Source organism: Hippoglossus hippoglossus, chromosome 6, assembly GCF_009819705.1.
Source record: "Hippoglossus hippoglossus isolate fHipHip1 chromosome 6, fHipHip1.pri, whole genome shotgun sequence".
NCBI classification, from domain to species: domain Eukaryota; kingdom Metazoa; phylum Chordata; class Actinopteri; order Pleuronectiformes; family Pleuronectidae; genus Hippoglossus; species Hippoglossus hippoglossus.
This window is the reverse complement of record NC_047156.1, coordinates 332,686-352,488: the sequence shown is the minus strand read 5'-3', so window position 1 is coordinate 352,488 and position 19,803 is coordinate 332,686. Positions and strand designations below refer to the sequence as shown.

General features: G+C 47.0%; 3 protein-coding genes across 3 annotated transcripts in view; 1 reads left to right on the top strand and 2 right to left on the bottom strand.

Moving 5' to 3' along the window:
• The first annotated feature begins 886 nt into the window (after positions 1 to 886).
• mphosph6 (M-phase phosphoprotein 6) lies at positions 887 to 5,550 on the top strand. The gene is made up of 5 exons (XM_034587150.1): positions 887 to 1,091; positions 1,488 to 1,600; positions 4,271 to 4,361; positions 4,591 to 4,694; positions 4,969 to 5,550. The coding sequence occupies exons 1-5, from the start codon at positions 1,044 to 1,046 to the stop codon at positions 5,099 to 5,101; spliced, it is 489 nt and encodes a 162-aa protein (XP_034443041.1). The 5' UTR covers positions 887 to 1,043; the 3' UTR covers positions 5,102 to 5,550.
• Positions 5,503 to 11,141, bottom strand: hsd17b2 (hydroxysteroid (17-beta) dehydrogenase 2). Its single transcript, XM_034587147.1, is given in 6 exon segments — positions 5,503 to 5,907; positions 7,695 to 7,832; positions 7,917 to 8,102; positions 8,829 to 8,948; positions 8,951 to 9,028; positions 10,777 to 11,141. Coding segments are annotated over 6 exon segments (1,119 nt in total). The 5' UTR covers positions 11,033 to 11,141; the 3' UTR covers positions 5,503 to 5,566.
• A 211-nt stretch (positions 11,142 to 11,352) lies between these two features.
• Positions 11,353 to 19,803, bottom strand: part of LOC117762645 (glucose-6-phosphate isomerase-like) — a 9,111-nt gene continuing 660 nt past the window's right edge. The window contains exons 2-18 of the mRNA XM_034587138.1: positions 19,105 to 19,195; positions 18,347 to 18,415; positions 17,995 to 18,114; positions 17,818 to 17,901; positions 17,391 to 17,537; positions 17,208 to 17,279; positions 17,072 to 17,116; positions 16,668 to 16,721; positions 16,506 to 16,566; positions 16,207 to 16,250; positions 15,512 to 15,664; positions 13,889 to 14,018; positions 13,161 to 13,237; positions 12,858 to 12,986; positions 12,704 to 12,779; positions 12,550 to 12,616; positions 11,353 to 11,714 (exon numbers count right to left, since the gene is read on the bottom strand). Of these exons, the coding sequence (XP_034443029.1) occupies positions 11,591 to 11,714; positions 12,550 to 12,616; positions 12,704 to 12,779; positions 12,858 to 12,986; positions 13,161 to 13,237; positions 13,889 to 14,018; positions 15,512 to 15,664; positions 16,207 to 16,250; positions 16,506 to 16,566; positions 16,668 to 16,721; positions 17,072 to 17,116; positions 17,208 to 17,279; positions 17,391 to 17,537; positions 17,818 to 17,901; positions 17,995 to 18,114; positions 18,347 to 18,415; positions 19,105 to 19,195 (1,543 nt within the window). The 3' untranslated portion in view covers positions 11,353 to 11,590. The remainder of the gene's footprint in view (positions 11,715 to 12,549; positions 12,617 to 12,703; positions 12,780 to 12,857; positions 12,987 to 13,160; positions 13,238 to 13,888; positions 14,019 to 15,511; positions 15,665 to 16,206; positions 16,251 to 16,505; positions 16,567 to 16,667; positions 16,722 to 17,071; positions 17,117 to 17,207; positions 17,280 to 17,390; positions 17,538 to 17,817; positions 17,902 to 17,994; positions 18,115 to 18,346; positions 18,416 to 19,104; positions 19,196 to 19,803) is intronic.

The following is a 19,803-nucleotide window of genomic DNA, read 5'->3' as shown; positions in this document are numbered from 1 at the left end:
GGAGAGAGGAGGGGAGGGGAGGAAGGAGAGGGGAGGAGAGGAAGGAAGAGAGGAGGAGGAGAGGGAGAGGAGAGGAGGAAGGAAGAGAGGAGAGGAGGAGGAGAGGAAGAGGAAGAGGAAGAGGAGAGGAGAGGAGGACGAAAGGAAGGAAGAGAGAGGAGAGGAAGAAGGAAGAGAGGAGAGGAGGAGGAGAGGAAGAGGAGAGGAGGAAGGAGAGGGGAGGAGAGAGGAAGAGAGGGGAGGGGAGGAGAGGATGAAGGAAGAGAGGAGAGGAGGAGGAGAGGAAGAGGAAGAGGAGAGGAGAGGAGGACGAGAGGAAGGAAGAGAGGAGGAGGAGAGAGAAGAGAGGAGGAGGGAGGAGAGGAAGAGGAGAGGAGGAAGGAGAGTGGAGGAGAGAGGAAGAGAGGGGAGGGGAGGAAGAGAGGGGAGGGGAGGAAGGAGAGGGGAGGAGAGAGGAAGAGAGGGGAGGAGGAGAGAGGAGAGGGGAGGAGGAGGGAGGAGAGGAAGAGGAGAGGAGGAAGGAGAGACTGATAGAACCAGAGGCAGATGTGGATGTGAAGTAAGAAATGAAGAGAGGGAACATGGGCGATGGAGAAATGAGAGTTCAGGAACAGAGAGAATAATAAAAAGTCCAGGGAGATCAGAAAGTGAGGAGGAGGAGCAGAGGGAAGCTTTAATGAAAAGGGAAACAAGTTTATTAAGAACTCAGGATCCAAGAAAGAGGAACAAATAAGACGTAAGAACAGAGAGGAGCAAGACATGAGGGTGATGAAGAGGAGTGATCGGTCTGTTATTATTATTATTATTATTATTATTATTATTATTATAAAAAACATTGTTCTTGGACATCGATGACATCAGAGGTAGATTAACCTGACTTCCGGGCTGCTCGACGTTCGTCTGCTTCTGTCTTTCAGAGGAGCAGATGCTCGTGGATTTAGCTGTTAGCCTGAAGCTAACTTTTCTCACCCTCTCTGTCTCACCCTCTCTCTGTCTCACCCTCTCTGTCTCACCCTCTCTCTGTCTCACCCTCTCTGGTGAAAATGTCCATTGATTCAGTGAAACTTTCTAAGAACCTCCTGCGCATGAAGGTAAGTGAAGCTGTGTTTGCTAACTCATGCTAACAGCGTTAGCAGCCGTTCCGCTGAGCCTGTGCGCGGACGAGTCTTTATTTCCTCAGTAAACTTTTAAACATCGTCTGAAGATGTTTGTGATGAAAACTGAGTTCAAACTTCACGTGTGAAAGTAAGAAGTGAAACCTGCTGAACACGTGGAGCTTCTGAGCTTGTCATTGATTCTGTTTCAAAGGAGCAGGGATAGGTTTCATTTTCATTCCCTTTACGTCTGTTTTCATGTTTTTAACAGTTTATATATTTGAAGTGTTTCCCCTCATGTTAGTTTCTGACGTGAGACGTGGATCTGAAACACATGAAAACAAGTCCAGATGATTATTATATTCAGGTAATGTGCTGATGATGTTTGCTCAGTTCATGCAGAGAGGTCTGGACGCTGAGACCAAGAAGCAGCTGGAGGAGGACGAGCGGAGAATCATCAGTGATGAGCACTGGTACCTGGACCTGCCGGAGCTCAAAGCTAAAGAGTGAGTAGAAGAGTGAGTGAGTAGAGGAGTGAGTGAGTAGAGGAGTGAGTGAGTGAGTAGAAGAGTGAGTAGAAGAGTGAGTGAGTAGAGGGAGTGAGTAGAGGAGTGAGTAGAAGAGTGAGTAGAGGAGTGAGTAGAAGAGGGAGTGAGTAGAGGAGTGAGTAGAAGAGGGAGTGAGTAGAGGAGTGAGTAGAAGAGTGAGTGAGTAGAGGAGTGAGTAGAAGAGTGAGTGAGTAGAGGAGTGAGTGAGTAGAGGAGTGAGTAGAAGAGTGAGTGAGTAGAGGAGTGAGTGAGTAGAAGAGTGAGGAGTGAGTGAGTAGAGGAGTGAGTAGAAGAGTGAGTGAGTAGAGGAGTGAGTGAGTAGAGGAGTGAGTAGAAGAGGGAGTGAGTAGAAGAGTGAGTAGAGGAGTGAGTGAGTAGAAGAGTGAGTAGAGGAGTGAGTAGAGGAGTGAGTAGAAGAGTGAGTGAGTGAGTAGAAGAGTGAGTAGAAGAGTGAGTGAGTAGAAGAGTGAGTGAGTAGAGGAGTGAGTGAGTGAGTAGAAGAGTGAGTAGAAGAGTGAGTAGAAGAGTGAGTGAGTAGAGGAGTGAGTAGAAGAGTGAGTAGAAGAGTGAGTGAGTAGAGGGAGTGAGTAGAAGAGTGAGTAGAAGAGTGAGTAGAAGAGTGAGTAGAGGAGTGAGTAGAAGAGGGAGTGAGTAGAGGAGTGAGTAGAAGAGGGAGTGAGTAGAGGAGTGAGTAGAAGAGTGAGTGAGTAGAGGAGTGAGTGAGTAGAGGAGTGAGTGAGTAGAAGAGTGAGGAGTGAGTGAGTAGAGGAGTGAGTAGAAGAGTGAGTGAGTAGAGGAGTGAGTAGAGGAGTGAGTGAGTAGAAGAGTGAGTGAGTAGAGGAGTGAGTGAGTAGAAGAGTGAGGAGTGAGTGAGTAGAGGAGTGAGTAGAAGAGGGAGTGAGTAGAGGAGTGAGTAGAAGAGTGAGTGAGTAGAGGAGTGAGTAGAAGAGTGAGTGAGTAGAGGAGTGAGTGAGTAGAGGAGTGAGTGAGTAGAGGAGTGAGTAGAAGAGTGAGTGAGTAGAGGAGTGAGTGAGTAGAGGAGTGAGTGAGTAGAAGAGTGAGTGAGTAGAGGAGTGAGTGAGTAGAAGAGTGAGGAGTGAGTGAGTAGAGGAGTGAGTAGAAGAGGGAGTGAGTAGAAGAGTGAGTAGAGGAGTGAGTGAGTAGAAGAGTGAGTAGAGGAGTGAGTAGAGGAGTGAGTAGAAGAGTGAGTGAGTAGAGGAGTGAGTAGAGGAGTGAGTGAGTAGAGGAGTGAGTGAGTGAGTAGAGGAGTGAGTGAGTAGAAGAGTGAGTGAGTAGAAGAGTGAGTAGAGGAGTGAGTGAGTAGAAGAGTAGAGGAGTGAGTAGAAGAGTGAGTAGAAGAGTGAGTGAGTAGAGGAGTGAGTAGAAGAGGGAGTGAGTAGAGGAGTGAGTAGAAGAGGGAGTGAGTAGAGGAGTGAGTAGAAGAGTGAGTAGAAGAGTGAGTGAGTAGAGGAGTGAGTAGAGGAGTGAGTAGAAGAGTGAGTGAGTAGAGGAGTGAGTGAGTAGAGGAGTGAGTGAGTAGAAGAGTGAGGAGTGAGTGAGTAGAGGAGTGAGTAGAAGAGTGAGTGAGTAGAGGAGTGAGTAGAAGAGTGAGTGAGTAGAGGAGTGAGTGAGTAGAAGAGTGAGTGAGTAGAGGAGTGAGTGAGTAGAAGAGTGAGGAGTGAGTGAGTAGAGGAGTGAGTAGAAGAGTGAGTGAGTAGAGGAGTGAGTAGAAGAGTGAGTGAGTAGAGGAGTGAGTAGAGGAGTGAGTGAGTAGAGGAGTGAGTGAGTAGAGGAGTGAGTAGAAGAGTGAGTGAGTAGAGGAGTGAGTGAGTAGAAGAGTGAGTGAGTAGAGGAGTGAGTAGAAGAGTGAGGAGTGAGTGAGTAGAAGAGTGAGTAGAAGAGGGAGTGAGTAGAAGAGTGAGTAGAGGAGTGAGTGAGTAGAAGAGTGAGTAGAGGAGTGAGTAGAGGAGTGAGTAGAAGAGTGAGTGAGTAGAGGAGTGAGTAGAGGAGTGAGTGAGTAGAGGAGTGAGTGAGTAGAGGAGTGAGTGAGTAGAAGAGTGAGTGAGTAGAAGAGTGAGTAGAGGAGTGAGTAGAGGAGTGAGTAGAAGAGTGAGTAGAAGAGTGAGTGAGTAGAAGAGTGAGTGAGTAGAGGAGTGAGTGAGTAGAAGAGTGAGTGAGTAGAAGAGTGAGTAGAGGAGTGAGTGAGTGAGTAGAGGAGTGAGTAGAAGAGTGAGTAGAGGAGTGAGTAGAAGAGTGAGTAGAGGAGTGAGTAGAAGAGTGAGTGAGTAGAAGAGTGAGTAGAAGAGTGAGTGAGTAGAGGAGTGAGTGAGTAGAAGAGTGAGTAGAAGAGTGAGTAGAGGAGTGAGTAGAAGAGTGAGTAGAAAGCACTCCTCACTGAATAGTTATTACTCACATGCCGAGCGGAAAGAAGCCTCGTGGTCGTACTCAGGTATTTGAGTAAAAATACTAAGTTACTCTCCACTGCTGTTGTCATGGTAATGATGTGTGTCAGTATAGTGTGTGATGTAGCGGAGTGAAGCAGGAAACAGTCTGGTGTCACTTCCTGTTTAATGGAGATGTGATGATGTGAGGCAGCAACATGACGTCACGTTCTGCCCCCCCCCCCAGGAATCTGATCATCGAGGAGAAGAGTTTTGTTCCGTGTGAAGATCTGACGTTCGGTCGCCTGTCATTCCGAGGATTTAACCCTGAAGTGGAGGTTTGTCTCACTCTTCTCCTTCTCATGTGTGTCATTGTTAACGTCGGAGACTCACTCAAACATCGTGAACAAGTTTCTACGCCTCTTCTTCCTCCTTTTGCAACTTATTTGCAATAATAACTAATCAGTAACGCTAAATGTTCGATTGATTGATGATTTTTAAAGGTTGATATTTTCTAAATAAAAGTCAGAGGATGGCGATAGTGACGTTTTTCGTTGTCGGACACAGAAGCTGATGACGTTGATGAATCCGAGAGACGAAGGCAAAGCTGAGGAAGAGGAGGAGACGAGCAGGATGCCAACAGACGTCACAGATGAAGAAATGGCTCTGAGGTAACAACATTTACTCAAGTACTGTAAAGTACATTTTCTACTTGCTGGAAATAATAATACAGGAAATAATTATGAAATACTGTAAAAAAAAAGTGTAAATTTGAACCGGTTAAAGATTAAATCAAAGATTTTTAAAATTTTGTAATTGAAGGAGTTTTAAGAAGTTTTATCAGCTGCAGGATTTTTTAATCAAACACCATAAAAGATGATTTGAACTGATTTGACAGTGAATTCAGTGTCATAAGTTTCTCAATCCCCATCTGCGACGTTTCAGGTACGAGAGTTTGGTCGGGAGCATGAAGAGGAAGTTTGTGAAGAAGCGTGAGCGAGCGTCGACGGACGAGGACGTCAATCAAAACGACGTAGAAACGAACACGAAGAGAATCTTTCTGAAACCTCAGGACTGAACTTACAGAACGTGATTTCATGTAAATGTTTTTTGACATAGTTGTGTTTTACAGCCGAGTGGATGTTATACATCCTATCCATTTTTTTTAAAGAATTATCTTTGAGAAGCTGTGAGAGTTCAAATGTTTTCACTCATTAAACTCTCGTTTTTAAAAATGTATTTCAACTGATTAATTTACAGTAAGAGAAAAACAAGCGAAAAAGAAAACAGGATTCATTTGATTGAATTTTAAGACTTTGTTGTGTCTTTTCACAATAAGAGTCTGTTCAGAGATAGTTATTTCACAACAAACTGTTGAGTCAAGCCGAATCTAACTGTCCCACATCCAGACTAATATAGTAAATCATTAAGAATAACATTTATATTATTGATAATAAATATCATTCATAATATATTTTATAGTATTGTTAAGAACGGGGAGGGTTAGGGTTAGACCTGGACGGACATGAATGTGGACGGTGTCTCAGCTCGTCCTCAGTCCCGCCGGTTCACAGTCGTTGTATTTAGTTAAAGTCTTGACGATGACGTCAAAGATGGCGGTGGGACAGTGGCGGTGGACAAACGGCAGCAGCCACCCCATCTGCCCTGGGGTGTACAGAGGTTTGGGGTGGACGGACAGCAGAGCATGACACATGTCGTCCACCACAGGGGACAGATCCTCCGCTGAACGTTGGGACAGTCTGGACAAACCGCTGGGGAGGGACGAGATGTACGCGTCCCCATAATCCTCTCTGGCGTCAGGAGAGGCCGCCTCCAGGATCTCGTCTCTGTAGCGATTGACGTTGTCACTGGTTCCAAAGATGTCTGAGAGGAAGGAGACGGTCAGAGAACCGGTCAGATCATTGATCATTGATTCAAAGTGAATAAAGCAACATGAAGGAGATGCAGCTTCAGTTCATCTTCATTTGAAAGATTTGTGATCGTAACCTGATCGTAACGTGATCTTAACGTGATCGTAACGTGATCCTAATCTGATCCTAATCTGATCGTTCCTGAACCGACGTCACTAGTTTCATCCTCTAAACCAACAACTTGTCTTTTAGACTCTGTCCCAACTGGACCTTTTAAGGAAGTTCTCCCCCTAATTGACAGTTTCATGATAAATCAGATTAATATGTCTTTGTTAACCGGCTGCGTACCACAAGCTTTTAAAGTAGCTGTAATTAAACCTCTGCTTCAAAAGCCCACTCTTGATCCAGATGTTTTAGCTGATTAGACCCAAATCAATATGACCCATATGTTAACAGTTACTAACGACCTTTTCATGTCCTCAGATAATGGACTTGTCTCTTACTGGTCCTGTTGGATCTTAGTGCAGCATCTGACCCCACAGATCATAAGATCCTGTGACAGAGACTGGAGCAACATGTCGGGATCAAAGGAACATCAGACTGGTTTAAATCATATTTATCACATAGATTTCAGTTTGTTCATGTGAACACTGACTCCTCCATGCACACACAAGTTAGTCATGGAGTTCCACAGGGTTCTGTCCTTGGACCGATGCTCTTCAGCCTATATCTGCTCCCTTTAGGCAACATCATCAGAAAGCACCTCGTACACTTCCACTGTTACGCAGACGACACCCAGCTGTACATATATGAAGCCTGATGAATCTAATCACTTAGTCCAACTTCAGGAACGTCTCAAGAACATCAAGGTCTGGACGACCCAGAACTTCTTACTTCTAAATTCAGACTGAGCTCATTGTAATGGTCCCTAAACATCTGAGAGAAACACTGATCAGATAGTCCCCTTGGTGTTAGCTTGGCCCCCAGCTCCACTGTGAGGAACCTGAGTTAGGACCAGGACACGTGACCCACATATAAAACAAGTCTCTAGGACAGCTTTCTTCCACCTGCACATTATTATGAACATTAGGAACATCCTGTCTCAGAAGGAAGCTGAGAAACTCGTCCATTTGTTCCATCTAGACTGGATCAGTGTGACTCTTTATTATCAGGACGTCCCAGTAAGTCTGTGAAAAGCCTCCAGTTGGTCCAAGATGCTGCAGCACGAGTGCTGACAGGAACTAGGAGAGATCATATTACTGCTCTCAGCTTCTCTGCATTGGCTCCCTGTAAAACTCTGACTATCAAGATCCTGCTCCTCACAGACATCAGGGGCTGGAAGCAGAACCTCTGCTCCTTCACATCTAAACAACACGTCTGGAGGTTCATCCAGTCAGAATCCTGCTGGACGCCTTCTGCTGGAGGTTTACCAGGAAACTGTAGATCCAGAACTACATATCCCATCAGGCCTGGGGAGGCCTCAAAATCCCTAAGGAGGAGCTGGAAGGTGTGAGGACAGAGCGATGTCTGGAAAACCTCCGCGACCCGGGCCCGAGTAAATGGAAAACAATGGAAGGACTTTATTTTACACTCAACATTCTCCAGGACACAGTGAAATTTAATCATCTAACACAAAACAAATGTGACCGGAAGAATACAACTTCAAGAGCGTTTTAATCATCAACAAAGAATCGTATAAAATGAAGAAAAACTGAAACAGAAACCAACACTTTCAGTTTGTGTTGATATCGACAACAGACACACAAAAAACGTCCTGCTTGGTGTCATCATGTGGCCTACTTGTTCTGAATCCTGCAGGTTGGATCAAAGCGACTCTGACGCCCCAATCAGACAACTCCATCCTCATCACGTGAGAGAAGACGCTCAGAGCAGCTTTGGACGCTCCGTACGCCGAGAACATCGGCATCGGCACCACAGCTGCAGGACGGACGACAAACATCTGGATCAAAACATCGTTGATCTGAAACTGTATTTGAATGAAAAGTTTGACTTCCTGTTGACCTGCCATGCTGGACATGTTGACGATGCGTCCTCCGGCTCGTCTCAGCAGAGGGAGGAAGACCTGACACATGTTGACAGCTGACAGGAAGTTGACGTCCATGCAGCGTCTGCACGCTGAGAGCGGCTGAAGCTCCGCGTCCATGGGACACTGAAGGATTCCTGCATTATTCACCAAACCCCACAGACCTGCAGGAGGGGGACAGCTGAGAGGTGTCCTCTGTCTGCTGTCCTCTGACCTTGGTCTGCTGACCACTGTCCTCTGACCTCTGACCTCAGTCTGCTGACCTCTGTCTTCTGACCTCTGTCTTCTGACCTCAGTCTGCTGACCTCTGACCTCTGTTTGCTGACCTCTGACCTCAGTCTGCTGACCACTGTCCTCTGTCTGCTGACCTCTGTCTTCTGACCTCTGACCTTGGTCTGCTGACCTCTGACCTCAGTCTGCTGACCACTGTCCTCTGTCTGCTGACCTCTGTCTTCTGACCTCTGACCTTGGTCTGCTGACCTCTGACCTCAGTCTGCTGACCACTGTCCTCTGTCTGCTGACCTCAGTCTGCTGACCACTGTCCTCTGACCTCTGACCTCTGTCCTCTGACCTCAGTCTGCTGACCACTGTCCTCTGACCTCTGTCTGCTGACCTCTGACCTCAGTCTGCTGACCTCTGTCTTCTGACCTCTGACCTTGGTCTGCTGACCTCTGACCTCGGTCTGCTGACCACTGTCCTCTGACCTTGGTCTGCTGACCACTGTCCTGACCACTGTCCTCTGACCTCGGTCTGCTGACCGCTGTCCTTTATCTGCTGACCACTGTCCTCTGACCTCTGTCCAGCAGCAGAGTGAAGACAGACATGATGGTGGACAGAGGAGGTCATACCTGTGTCCTAAGTTTGAATGTCTCAAATATAAGAGGACGTACCTGTGTGTCCCACCTGAGAGCAGATGTCCCTGTGCACCGTCTCTACTTGGTGTCTGTCCGTCACGTCCAGCTGGAGGACATGCAGGTTCTCAGACGTCTCTCTGAGCCGCTGAGCTCCAGCTCCAACATGCCTGCAAACACCTTCACTCCCATGAGACTGAGACGCTTTGCCAGAGCGTGACCGAAGCCCGAGTCGCATCCTGAGGAGACACTGCAGGTCAGAGACGTCCCGGGGACACTCTTTCAAATAAAGAGGGAAAAGATTTTCACATAACGATGGAAAGAGTCGAGGGTTTGATTCCCACAAACATGTTGGACCCAAGTCCCTCAAACATTCAATTGTTTTTACGGCAGACGTTCGTCATTCTAACATCTTCATCATCCTCCGACCTCACACAAGTTGTGTATCAGGTTGTGTAATTGTGTGGTTGTGGAGTTGTGTGGTGACCTCCCAGTAAAGTTTCCTCATTCTCTATCTCATCATCTCTTTGTGTCATTGTTTGTTGTTCTCTATCTCTTCATCAAACATGGTGGAATGTGATCAGAACGTCGTCTTCAGCTCGTCCTGTTTTTCCTGATAACAAACACACACACACACACACACACACAATCTCATGTCCTGTGTGTCTGTGTTGTGTGTCTGTCTGTTGTGTGCGTCTGTCTCTGTGTTGTGTGTCTGTCTCTGTGTTGTGTCTGTGTTTCTCTGTGTTGTGTGTGTCTGTGTTTGTGTTGTCTGTTGTGTGTGTGTGTTGTGTCTGCCTCTGTGTTTGTGTTGTTTCTCTGTGTCTGTGTTGTGTGTCTCTGTGTTTGTGTTGTGTGTGTGTGTCTGTCTCTGTGTTGTGTGTGTTGTGTGTCTGCCTCTGTATTGTCTGTGTTGTGTGTCTGACCTGTGATGTGTTGTGTGTCTGTGTTTGTGTTGTGTGTGTGTGTCTGTCTCTGTGTTGTGTGTGTTGTGTGTCTGCCTCTGTATTGTCTGTGTTGTGTGTCTGACCTGTGATGTGTTGTGTCTGTGTTTGTGTTGTGTGTGTGTCTGTCTCTGTGTTGTGTGTGTTGTGTGTCTGCCTCTGTATTGTGTCTGTGTTGTGTGTCTGACCTGTGATGTGTTGTGTGTGTCTCTGTGTTTGTGTTGTGTGTGTGTGTCTGTCTGTCTGTGTTGTGTGTCTGCCTCTGTATTGTGTCTGTGTTGTGTGTCTGCCTCTGTGTTGTGTGTCTCTGTGTTTGTGTTGTGTGTGTGTGTCTGTCTCTGTGTTGTGTGTGTTGTGTGTCTGCCTCTGTATTGTCTGTGTTGTGTGTCTGACCTGTGATGTGTTGTGTGTGTCTCTGTGTTTGTGTTGTGTGTGTGTCTGTCTCTGTGTTGTGTGTCTGTCTCTGTATTGTGTCTGTGTTGTGTGTCTGACCTGTGATGTGTTGTGTGTGTCTCTGTGTTTGTGTTGTGTGTGTGTGTCTGTCTGTCTGTGTTGTGTGTCTGCCTCTGTATTGTCTGTGTTGTGTCTGCCTCTGTGTTGTGTGTCTGACCTGTGATGTGTTGTGTGTCTCTGTGTTTGTGTTGTGTGTGTGTGTCTGTCTCTGTGTTGTGTGTCTGCCTCTGTATTGTCTGTGTTGTGTGTCTGACCTGTGATGTGTTGTGTGTGTCTCTGTGTTTGTGTTGTGTGTGTGTGTCTGTCTCTGTGTTGTGTGTGTTGTGTGTCTGCCTCTGTATTGTCTGTGTTGTGTGTCTGACCTGTGATGTGTTGTGTGTGTCTCTGTGTTTGTGTTGTGTGTGTGTCTGTCTCTGTGTTGTGTGTCTGCCTCTGTATTGTGTCTGTGTTGTGTGTCTGACCTGTGATGTGTTGTGTGTGTCTCTGTGTTTGTGTTGTGTGTGTGTCTGTCTCTGTGTTGTGTGTCTGTCTCTGTATTGTGTCTGTGTTGTGTGTCTGTCTCTGTATTGTGTCTGTGTTGTGTGTCTGACCTGTGATGAGCACCCCTCTTGTCTCTGGCAGTAGCAGCTCACATCTCTTCCTGTCCCAGATCAGACGGACGCTGCAGCTCAGGAGAACAAGTCCACACAAAACTGGAGACACAACATAACACAGGGAGGCCCCCAGGGGCCAGAGCAGGGCCCCAACCCAGGCCCCATGTCCAGCATCATGTCCCTGGGACAGTGTCCACAGCACAGTGAGGACATAGAAACCTGCAGCTGCGACGCTGAAGCAGACGTCCATCATCTGTCTGTCACCTGCAACAATGAAGCCACGCCCCTCTGAGACACCTGTTCAAGTATGCCCCGCCCACCAAAGGAAGCACAAGACACCTGTGACACGTGGCAGCTCCTGGATCAGCTGATGATCGATTATCAGTCGTCACTTTGATTTGGTAAGAAACTCAAGCTGATAAGTGATCAGCTGCTCTGATCGATTCAGGTTTAAAGGTTTTTATTTGTTTCACATCAAACTGAAGCTTTTTGTTACTTTGTTTTCTAATAAAATAATAAATCATTAACTGATTAAGATTCAGTTCTGTCCAATCAGATCAAAAACAAACATGATTCAGAGACAAAGGGTTTTTATTTTGGTTCAGAGTGTGTGTGTGTGTGTGTGTGTGTGTGTGAGAGAGAGAGAGTAGGGGGGGGGGGGGGGTCACCTACAGTAACAGTTACTTTTATCTTGTTAATCAGATAAATTCTATTCCAGTGAAAACACATGAACAGACAAAGTGCTCGCTCCACAGCTCGGGGGGAAATCCAACCAATCACAGTGGACTAAAGGGGGAGGGGGGCGGGGGACTCAGTCGAAGTTCTTCTTCAGGAAGCTGATGAGGCCGTTGGTGGACGAGTCGTGGGACGAGACCTCGGAGTCGTCCTTCAACTCCGGTTCGATCTTCTTGGCGAGCTGTTTCCCCAGCTCCACCCTGTCAGTGATGAAGAGGAGGAGTCAGTGCACAGGATGGAACTCCACACTTCCTGAAGGTTCTTCACATTAAAAGCCCACAAACAGGTCATGTGACCTGCAGGTGGTGCACGTGTGCAGTAACTTAACATGTTTTATTGATAATGTGTTAAACAGGTCATGTTTGTTTGTCACACAAAGATACCGGGCCAGACGCCCGGGCCAGACGCCCGAGCTGCGTGACGGTTGCGCCGCAAATCTGCTGCATGTCGCAGTCGTACGGTTAAAAACACTAAACACCTGTGTTCTGTATAATGAGGCGAGTTCAACATATCCAGGATCTGTTTATCCAGCTGAACTTAACCTGACATCACAGTCAGGCTCAGTGGTCACATGACGCTGGTTATCAACTCGTTAACTTAACTCAGGTTTTCCTCAAGATCTGACTACGTGCACATGAGAGGCGGGGTTTACTGCATATGACCAATCACAGACATGGACAGTTTGACTGACAGCAGAGCCTTAACCAACCAGACATTGATTTAAACTTCCCTTGTCATTCCCTATAAGGAGAGTGTACGCCACACAACAGTGGAGAGTCACTTTGGTGAGTGTTCGAGTCCCAGAGAGAGAGGGGGGGGGGGCAGTCACAAGGTAAATCTGTAAACTATCTGTCCCCCAAATAAATATTTCATAGTTTCGTTAGTGAAAACCTGAAAAAACCAGCAGCTGTTTAAAGTGTGATGCTTCATCAGCCTCCATATAAAACCTCCTGAACAGATTTCCAGGAAAGTGGATCAGGAGTTTTATTAGATACCGACTACCGCCCTCTGCTGGTAAAGTGTGGTGCAGCTCACCCCCACTGGTCGTAACTGTTGATGTCCCACATGACGCCCTGAACGAAGATCTTATGTTCATACATGGCTGAAAAACAAAACACATCAATGATCAGACAACGTATTGATTGATTGACGTATTGATTGACTCTCTGTCCTCTGATGTCTCACTTACCGACCAGAGCTCCCAGAATGAACGGCGTCAGCTTCTTGAAGACGATGGAGTTACTCGGTTTGTTTCCTTGAAAAACCTAAAGTGAAAGAAATGTGAGTTTTAAAACTAATTGAATGTGAGTGATGAGTCCTGATGTTGCACAGAGTCATTTTACTTTGTGAGGCAGCAGTTGCTCCAGAGCGCCGCCCTTCAGGCCGCTGGCCTCTAGCTCTTTACGAGCCTCGTCCGTGGTTTTTCCTTTCATCAGAGCTTCGGTCTGAGCCAAGAAGTTCGCCGCGAGGATCTGAGAACGACAAACACAGATCACATGACACCGAGCTCAGGTTGAAGGTCAAAGGTTAAAGACTCAACCATGAGTCAGCTGATTATCAGCTGGTCGTCATCAGCTGATCCTCATGAGCTAATGTTTGGTGGTTTCAGGGGAACAGGAAATGTTGAGGTACAGTGGAGGCGTTACCTTGTGGTGGAGGTTGTCTCTGATTGGATGCTGAGACTGAGCAGGAATGAGGAAGTCGGCAGGAATCATACGAGTACCTGTAGACGACAGAATCCGTTAATGCTTCACTCACGCATTTCACTAACAGCCAATCACAGAGCTTCACAGTCAGCCAAAGGTAAACGTTGAACAAACTCATTCATAAAATGTAGAGGTGTGAATCTCTCGTCACCTCATGATTCGATTATTAAACTATTATCGATGCATCGAAGAATTTTATTTCTATACGTGATTATTTGTTATCGCTGTGGGACTAAAGGTGTGAATCTTCACGAGCCTCATGATGTGTTTGACTGTTGCTGTTATAAGTTTGCTGTAATTTACAAAATAAGGTTTTCAATTCAAAATTCAAACTCAGCATTTTGTGATAATCTGCAGGAAGAACTTTGTCTGCAGCCTGTGTGTGTGTGTGTGTGTGTGTGTGTGTGTGTGTGTGTGTGTGTGTGTGTGTGTGTGTGTGTATGTACTTAGTTGTTAATGGATGATGTCGGATCATGAAACCGGATCATTCTGTTCACTTTAACCCTGATGTTGTGTGTCTCATGTTGTGTAGCAGATGAATTACATGTGCACGTATCGTTTTGCAGCTGCATCGCTGAGAAATGCACGTATTGGAAAACATGAATCGATTATGTTCAGTCTCTACTAGGATGCAGAGTCGTCCACGTCAACCGCGTGGTGTGCGCGACCTTGGTGGATGAGCTGGTAGAAGGCGTGCTGTCCATTGGTCCCCGGCTCCCCCCACACGATGGGGCCCGTGTTGTAGTTGACACGACTTCCGTCGCTGGTGATGTACTTCCCGTTGGACTCCATGTCGCCCTGAGGAGCAGAACGTGGGACGAGTTCAAACGTGTGAACCCGTCAAAGTGTTCGAGCTGTGGTTTACTGAACGTGAATGAAACAAACTGATCTGGACCTAAACTCCTCCTTCGCCTCTGAGTTAAACTCACTGACTTTGTTCTACCTCTCTGAGAACAGCGCCCCCTGCTGGTGCCTCCCAACATGTGATTTCAATTTAAATCTACTATAAAAACTAATAATATTTAGAAGATTCATTGTGTCTGCAGCAGAAAGTCGAGGATTCTGTCAAAAACGAGTTACTTCAAATAAGTAAGAAATATTTAGTTCATTTATTTAGAATCTTTAGGATCAGTGTTTTATACATTTAATGATGAAATGTTTTGTACGTGTGTGTGTCTGTGTCTGAACGTGTGTGTGTCTGTACGTGTGTGTCTGTGTCTGAACGTGTGTGTGTGTGTGTGTGTCTGAACGTGTGTGTGTCTGTACGTGTGTCTGAACGTGTGTGTGTCTGAACGTGTCTGTGTGTCTGTGTCTGAACGTGTGTGTGTGTGTGTGTCTGAACGTGTGTGTGTGTGTGTGTGTCTGTGACCTGCTGGAAGTAGGCAGCGAAGCGGTGCATGTACTGGTTGTAGGGCAGCATGACGTGTGTGTGTGTGTGTGTGTGTGTGTGTGTGTTTCTGTGTGTGTGTGTGTGTCTGAACGTGTGTGTGTGTCTGTGTGTGTGTGTGTGTCTGAACGTGTGTGTGTGTGTCTGTGACCTGCTGGAAGTAGGCAGCGAAGCGGTGCATGTACTGGTCGTAGGGCAGCATGACGTGTGTGTGTGTGTGTGTCTGAACGTGTGTGTGTGTCTGAACGTGTGTGTGTGTGTGTGTGTGTGTGTGTGTCTGTGACCTGCTGGAAGTAGGCAGCGAAGCGGTGCATGTACTGGTTGTAGGGCAGCATGACGTGTGTGTGTGTGTGTGTGTGTGTGTGTGTGTGTCTGAACGTGTGTGTGTGTGTGTGTGTCTGTGTGTCTGTGTCTGAACGTGTGTGTGTGTGTCTGTGACCTGCTGGAAGTAGGCAGCGAAGCGGTGCATGTACTGGTCGTAGGGCAGCATGACGTGTGTGTGTGTGTGTGTCTGAACGTGTGTGTGTGTCTGAACGTGTGTGTGTGTGTGTGTGTGTGTGTGTGTCTGTGACCTGCTGGAAGTAGGCAGCGAAGCGGTGCATGTACTGGTTGTAGGGCAGCATGACGTGTGTGTGTGTGTGTGTGTGTGTGTGTGTGTCTGAACGTGTGTGTGTGTGTGTGTGTCTGTGTGTCTGTGTCTGAACGTGTGTGTGTGTGTCTGTGACCTGCTGGAAGTAGGCAGCGAAGCGGTGCATGTACTGGTCGTAGGGCAGCATGACGTGTGTGTGTGTCTGAACGTGTGTGTGTGTGTCTGTGTGTGTGTGTCTGAACGTGTGTGTGTGTCTGAACGTGTGTGTGTGTGTCTGTGTGTGTGTGTGTGTGTGTGTGTGTGTGTGTGTGAGACCTGCTGGAAGTAGGCAGCGAAGCGGTGCATGTACTGGTCGTAGGGCAGCATGACGTGTGTCTCAGCCTGGAAGAAGTTGATGTACCAGACTCCGAGCACAGCGAGCAGGACGGGCACGTTGTCCTCCAGGGGGGTGCGGCGGAAGTGGTTGTCCTGCAGAGGAGAGGATGCTGGGTAACGATGACATCACAGAGCTCACTAAATTAAAACATGTTTTAGTCACCGTCATAACTAAATGACATTTAATTATTAGAAATATTTATATTAAATTTTACCTGTAATTTTTAACAACAATAATTTATAATTGATTAGTGATGAATTAATCAATGAAGAACAAGATTTAAGTTCATGTCATTTTCATGTAGGTTTGAATATTTTAAATAAAAATCTGTGTGTGTGTCTGTGCGAGTGTGTGTCTGTGTGAGTGTGTGTGAGTCTGTATCTGTGTCTATGTGAGTGTGTGTGTCTGTGTGATTGTCTGTATCTGTGTGTGTGTGTGTCTGTGTGTGTGTGTATCTGTGTCTGTGTGTGTGATTGTCTGTGTGAGCGTGTGTGTCTGTGTGTGTCTGTGTGTGATTGTCTGTGTCTGTGTCTGTATCTGTGTGTGTGTGTCTGTGTGTGTGTGTATCTGTGTCTGTGTGTGTGATTGTCTGTGTGAGCGTGTGTGTCTGTGTGAGTGTGTGTGTGTGTGTTACCATCCAGTGAGCTCCTGCCAGAAGCTGCTCGAAGTTTTCAAATCCTGAAACCAAGCAGAGGTCAGAGGTCACGTGTGATAAACTGATGAGAAATACAACTCGCTAATGTTTTCATGTGCATGAAACTATAATTCCCATGATGCTTTGTAGGATGTAAACAGGAAGTGTGATGTTGTCATTGATCCAGTGAGTTTTGTTCACACTGAGTCAGACTGTCAAAATAAAAGCAGCTGAACTGACTGTGAAACTTCTAAATGAAGTTCTGCTCGATCTGGTCTCTAACTTGATGTGAGACGTACCTATGTGCAGAGCGATGGACAGACCGATGGCCGACCACAGCGAGTAACGACCTCCGACCCACTGAAACATGACATCACGCAGTCACTCCACCAATCACAGGCAGGACACTGAGGTCAAAGGTCACCGACCTGCCACTGCATCACACATGGTCACATACTTACGTCCCAGAACTCAAACATGTTCGCCGTGTCGATGCCGAACTCCCTGACTTTGACCTGAGGGCGAGCGAGGGGGGCAGAGAGAGAGAGAGAGAGAGAGAGAGAGGGGGGGGGGGGGGGGCAGACCTTTAATGTTTTTTTACAGTACAAACGATCAATCTTGAAAAACCTGGATTAATAACTGTAAATAATATGAAATAAGAAGATTAACACTGAAACTGTTGAGCCACTTGTACGAACACGCATCAGAGTCGCAGACAGGTTTCACCTGAACCAATAAACTATGAGGAAACGTTCTCAGGGTCGTTTAGTAACTAGTCCGGTTCCTCTGGTTCCTGATTTCAACACAAACAGTCGCTGGGTGGTGGTGAGAGGGGGGGGGGGGGGGGGGGGGGGGGGAGACTTACTGCATTGGTGGAAAGAGCCACAAAGTGTTTGGCAACAGCAGATTTCTGTGGAAAGAAGAGTAAACATGAGAAGAGACACAAACATGACGATGATGAATCTGTCTCTGCTCTGATGATGAAGATGATGTGAACTCACGTCATTGGCCGCCTGCAGCAGCCAGTCTCTGGCTGACTCTGCGTTGGTGATGGTCTCCTGAGTCGTGAACGTCTGCAAGAGGGTGGACCACACAAAGTGAGTCAAGGAGACACGTGTGTGTGTGTGTGTGTGTGTGTGTGTGTGTGTGTGTGTGTGTGTGTGTGTGTGTGTGTGTGTGGTCACCTTGGAGGCGATGATGAACAGCGTGGTCTCTGCGTTGAGCTGAGCGATGGTCTTGGCCAAGTGAGTCCCGTCAATGTTGGAGACGAACCAGACGTTGGGTCCACCGCTCGAGTACGGCTTCAGAGCCTCCGTCACCATCAGAGGTCCCTGAACGCAACACGACCAGTCACATGATCACAAACTGGAAGGTTATTTTAAAACTTGATTTTCTTTGCGGGTGACAACCAAGGTGCATCACCGCCAATAAACCCAACAGAGAATTATAATTAGTTTTTACTCCTATATCTGTAGAATAATTCCTTGTTTCTGTTTTATTTGACATGTGTTAAATTCCACTCATGTCATTTATTAATAGACTGAATCAGCTGTTTATGTGTTTCCATGGAAACACCATTGTCAGTCATGTGACGTGCGTGTGGCCTCTCACCAGGTCAGAGCCTCCGATGCCGATGTTCACGACGTCAGTGATGCTTTTCCCACTGAAGCCTCTCCACTCGCCACTGCGAACTTTCTGTGAACACAACGCAAACGTCACACACACACACACACACCACACCACAACACAACACAACCACACACACACACACACACACACACAGCTTACGTGACAGAAGGCCTTCATCGTGTCCAGCACCCTGTTCACCTCCGGCATCACGTCTTTACCATCGACATTGATCGGTGTGTTGGAGCGATTACGCAACGCGACGTGGAGCACGGCCCGACCCTGTGAACACACACAGACACACACAGACACACACAGGTGATTATTATACCTTCGCTCACTTTATCTTATTCGGTCACTTACAGTTGAGGTGAATGCCGACCTGCTCACAGAACAAAGACACATTCATGATTCACACAGGTCCCAGTGATCCTGGGCTCTGCAGTGAAGGATCATGGGATACATGTGGGCTTTATGTGACATGCGAGTGAGGAGGAAACGTAGACGTCAGTACCTCGGTGAAATTGATCTTCTCTCCAGAGAACATCTTCTCTCTGGCCTCCTCCACCTTCCTGGACCTGGCCTGAGAACATGAGAAGATAAAAACACACAAAGTCAAACAGACACACACTTCCTCACCTGTCGTAACAAACTGTTGCATCACCCTGTATGTGTGTGTGTGTGGGTGGGGTTTTGTGTGTTTGTGCTGAAACACCACCTTCCACCATGTTAACACAACATTGCTGCACAAAGCCACAGGCAGGATGTGTGTTCACTCTTTCAAAATAAAGTGTTGTAATCTTCCTGTTTTACAGAATCAATAGAGACCTGACTCTGAGGCTCCGCCCACACATGACCTCATCTCTGTTACTATGGTTACGCCTGCTGGAGTTTCCAGCCTCTGGATCAGAGTCTGAACACAAACTGAGACTTTAGTCAACGATGACACGTTCTCTTCCTGATTGGTTCTCATCAGTCACATGACTCGACTACCAGCGGTGAACACAAAGCTAACACTTCCTATCAGTAACACTTCCTGTCAGTAACACTTCCTGTCAGTAACAGTTCCACCTCGTCGTCCCTGCTCTGACTCTTCACTGCTCCTCCTTCAGAGGAGTTTCTGTTACTAAGCAACCAGCTGCAGAGGAGACATCTACTTCCTGTTTACATCACATGACCAGTGGACGTGGATGTTTATGTGACTTGTGTTTGCGGGTGAGTCAGTATGGGCGGAGCCTGAGGGTCCAGGTTGACCAGAGACGGACACGTTACCATGGCGAGCAGCATAGCCATGACATCCTGGTTGATGAGGTTCTTGGAGTAGTCCAGCAGGATGTCTCCATCATCTGTCTGCAGAGTGGTGCTGTCCAACAACAGACAAAGATTCAGAGACGACAGACAGAGAGTCACAGACGACAGACAGAATAAATCGTCTCCCTTCTCTCCCGATGTTTGAGTTTGATAATCAGATCTGACCAATGAACTTATTTTAAAAATAAAGATGAACAACTTGATCGCCCCCTGGTGTCTGTCTGCAGTATAGCTCATAAACCTCCTCCATGTTAGCAGATGGGACATGGACCAAAGTAAAAGCTGCAGGTATGAAGCATCTTCTCCATGAAACTGTCTGTGGTTCATTACCGACATATTGAACAGCTGAGTTCCTGTTCTACTGAGGACACACCCACACTCACAGCTCCCTGCTCCTGATTGGCTGAGACATGATGCTCTCTCACACACACTCACACACACACACACACACAGTCTTAACCTGTTTATCATGTGAACAGTTGTTCTTCTATCTCTATAAGGACCAATGTGACCGTTACACCTAAAAACAAACGGAGCCGCAGCAGCTGCTCAGGCCGCCTCGGCCTCTTGCATCCGGTGGCCATTATCGGACAGTGCACCTTCGGTTAGCATCCGTTAGCCTGTTAGACACCGCCCCTTTCAGACAGCCGACCGTATGAA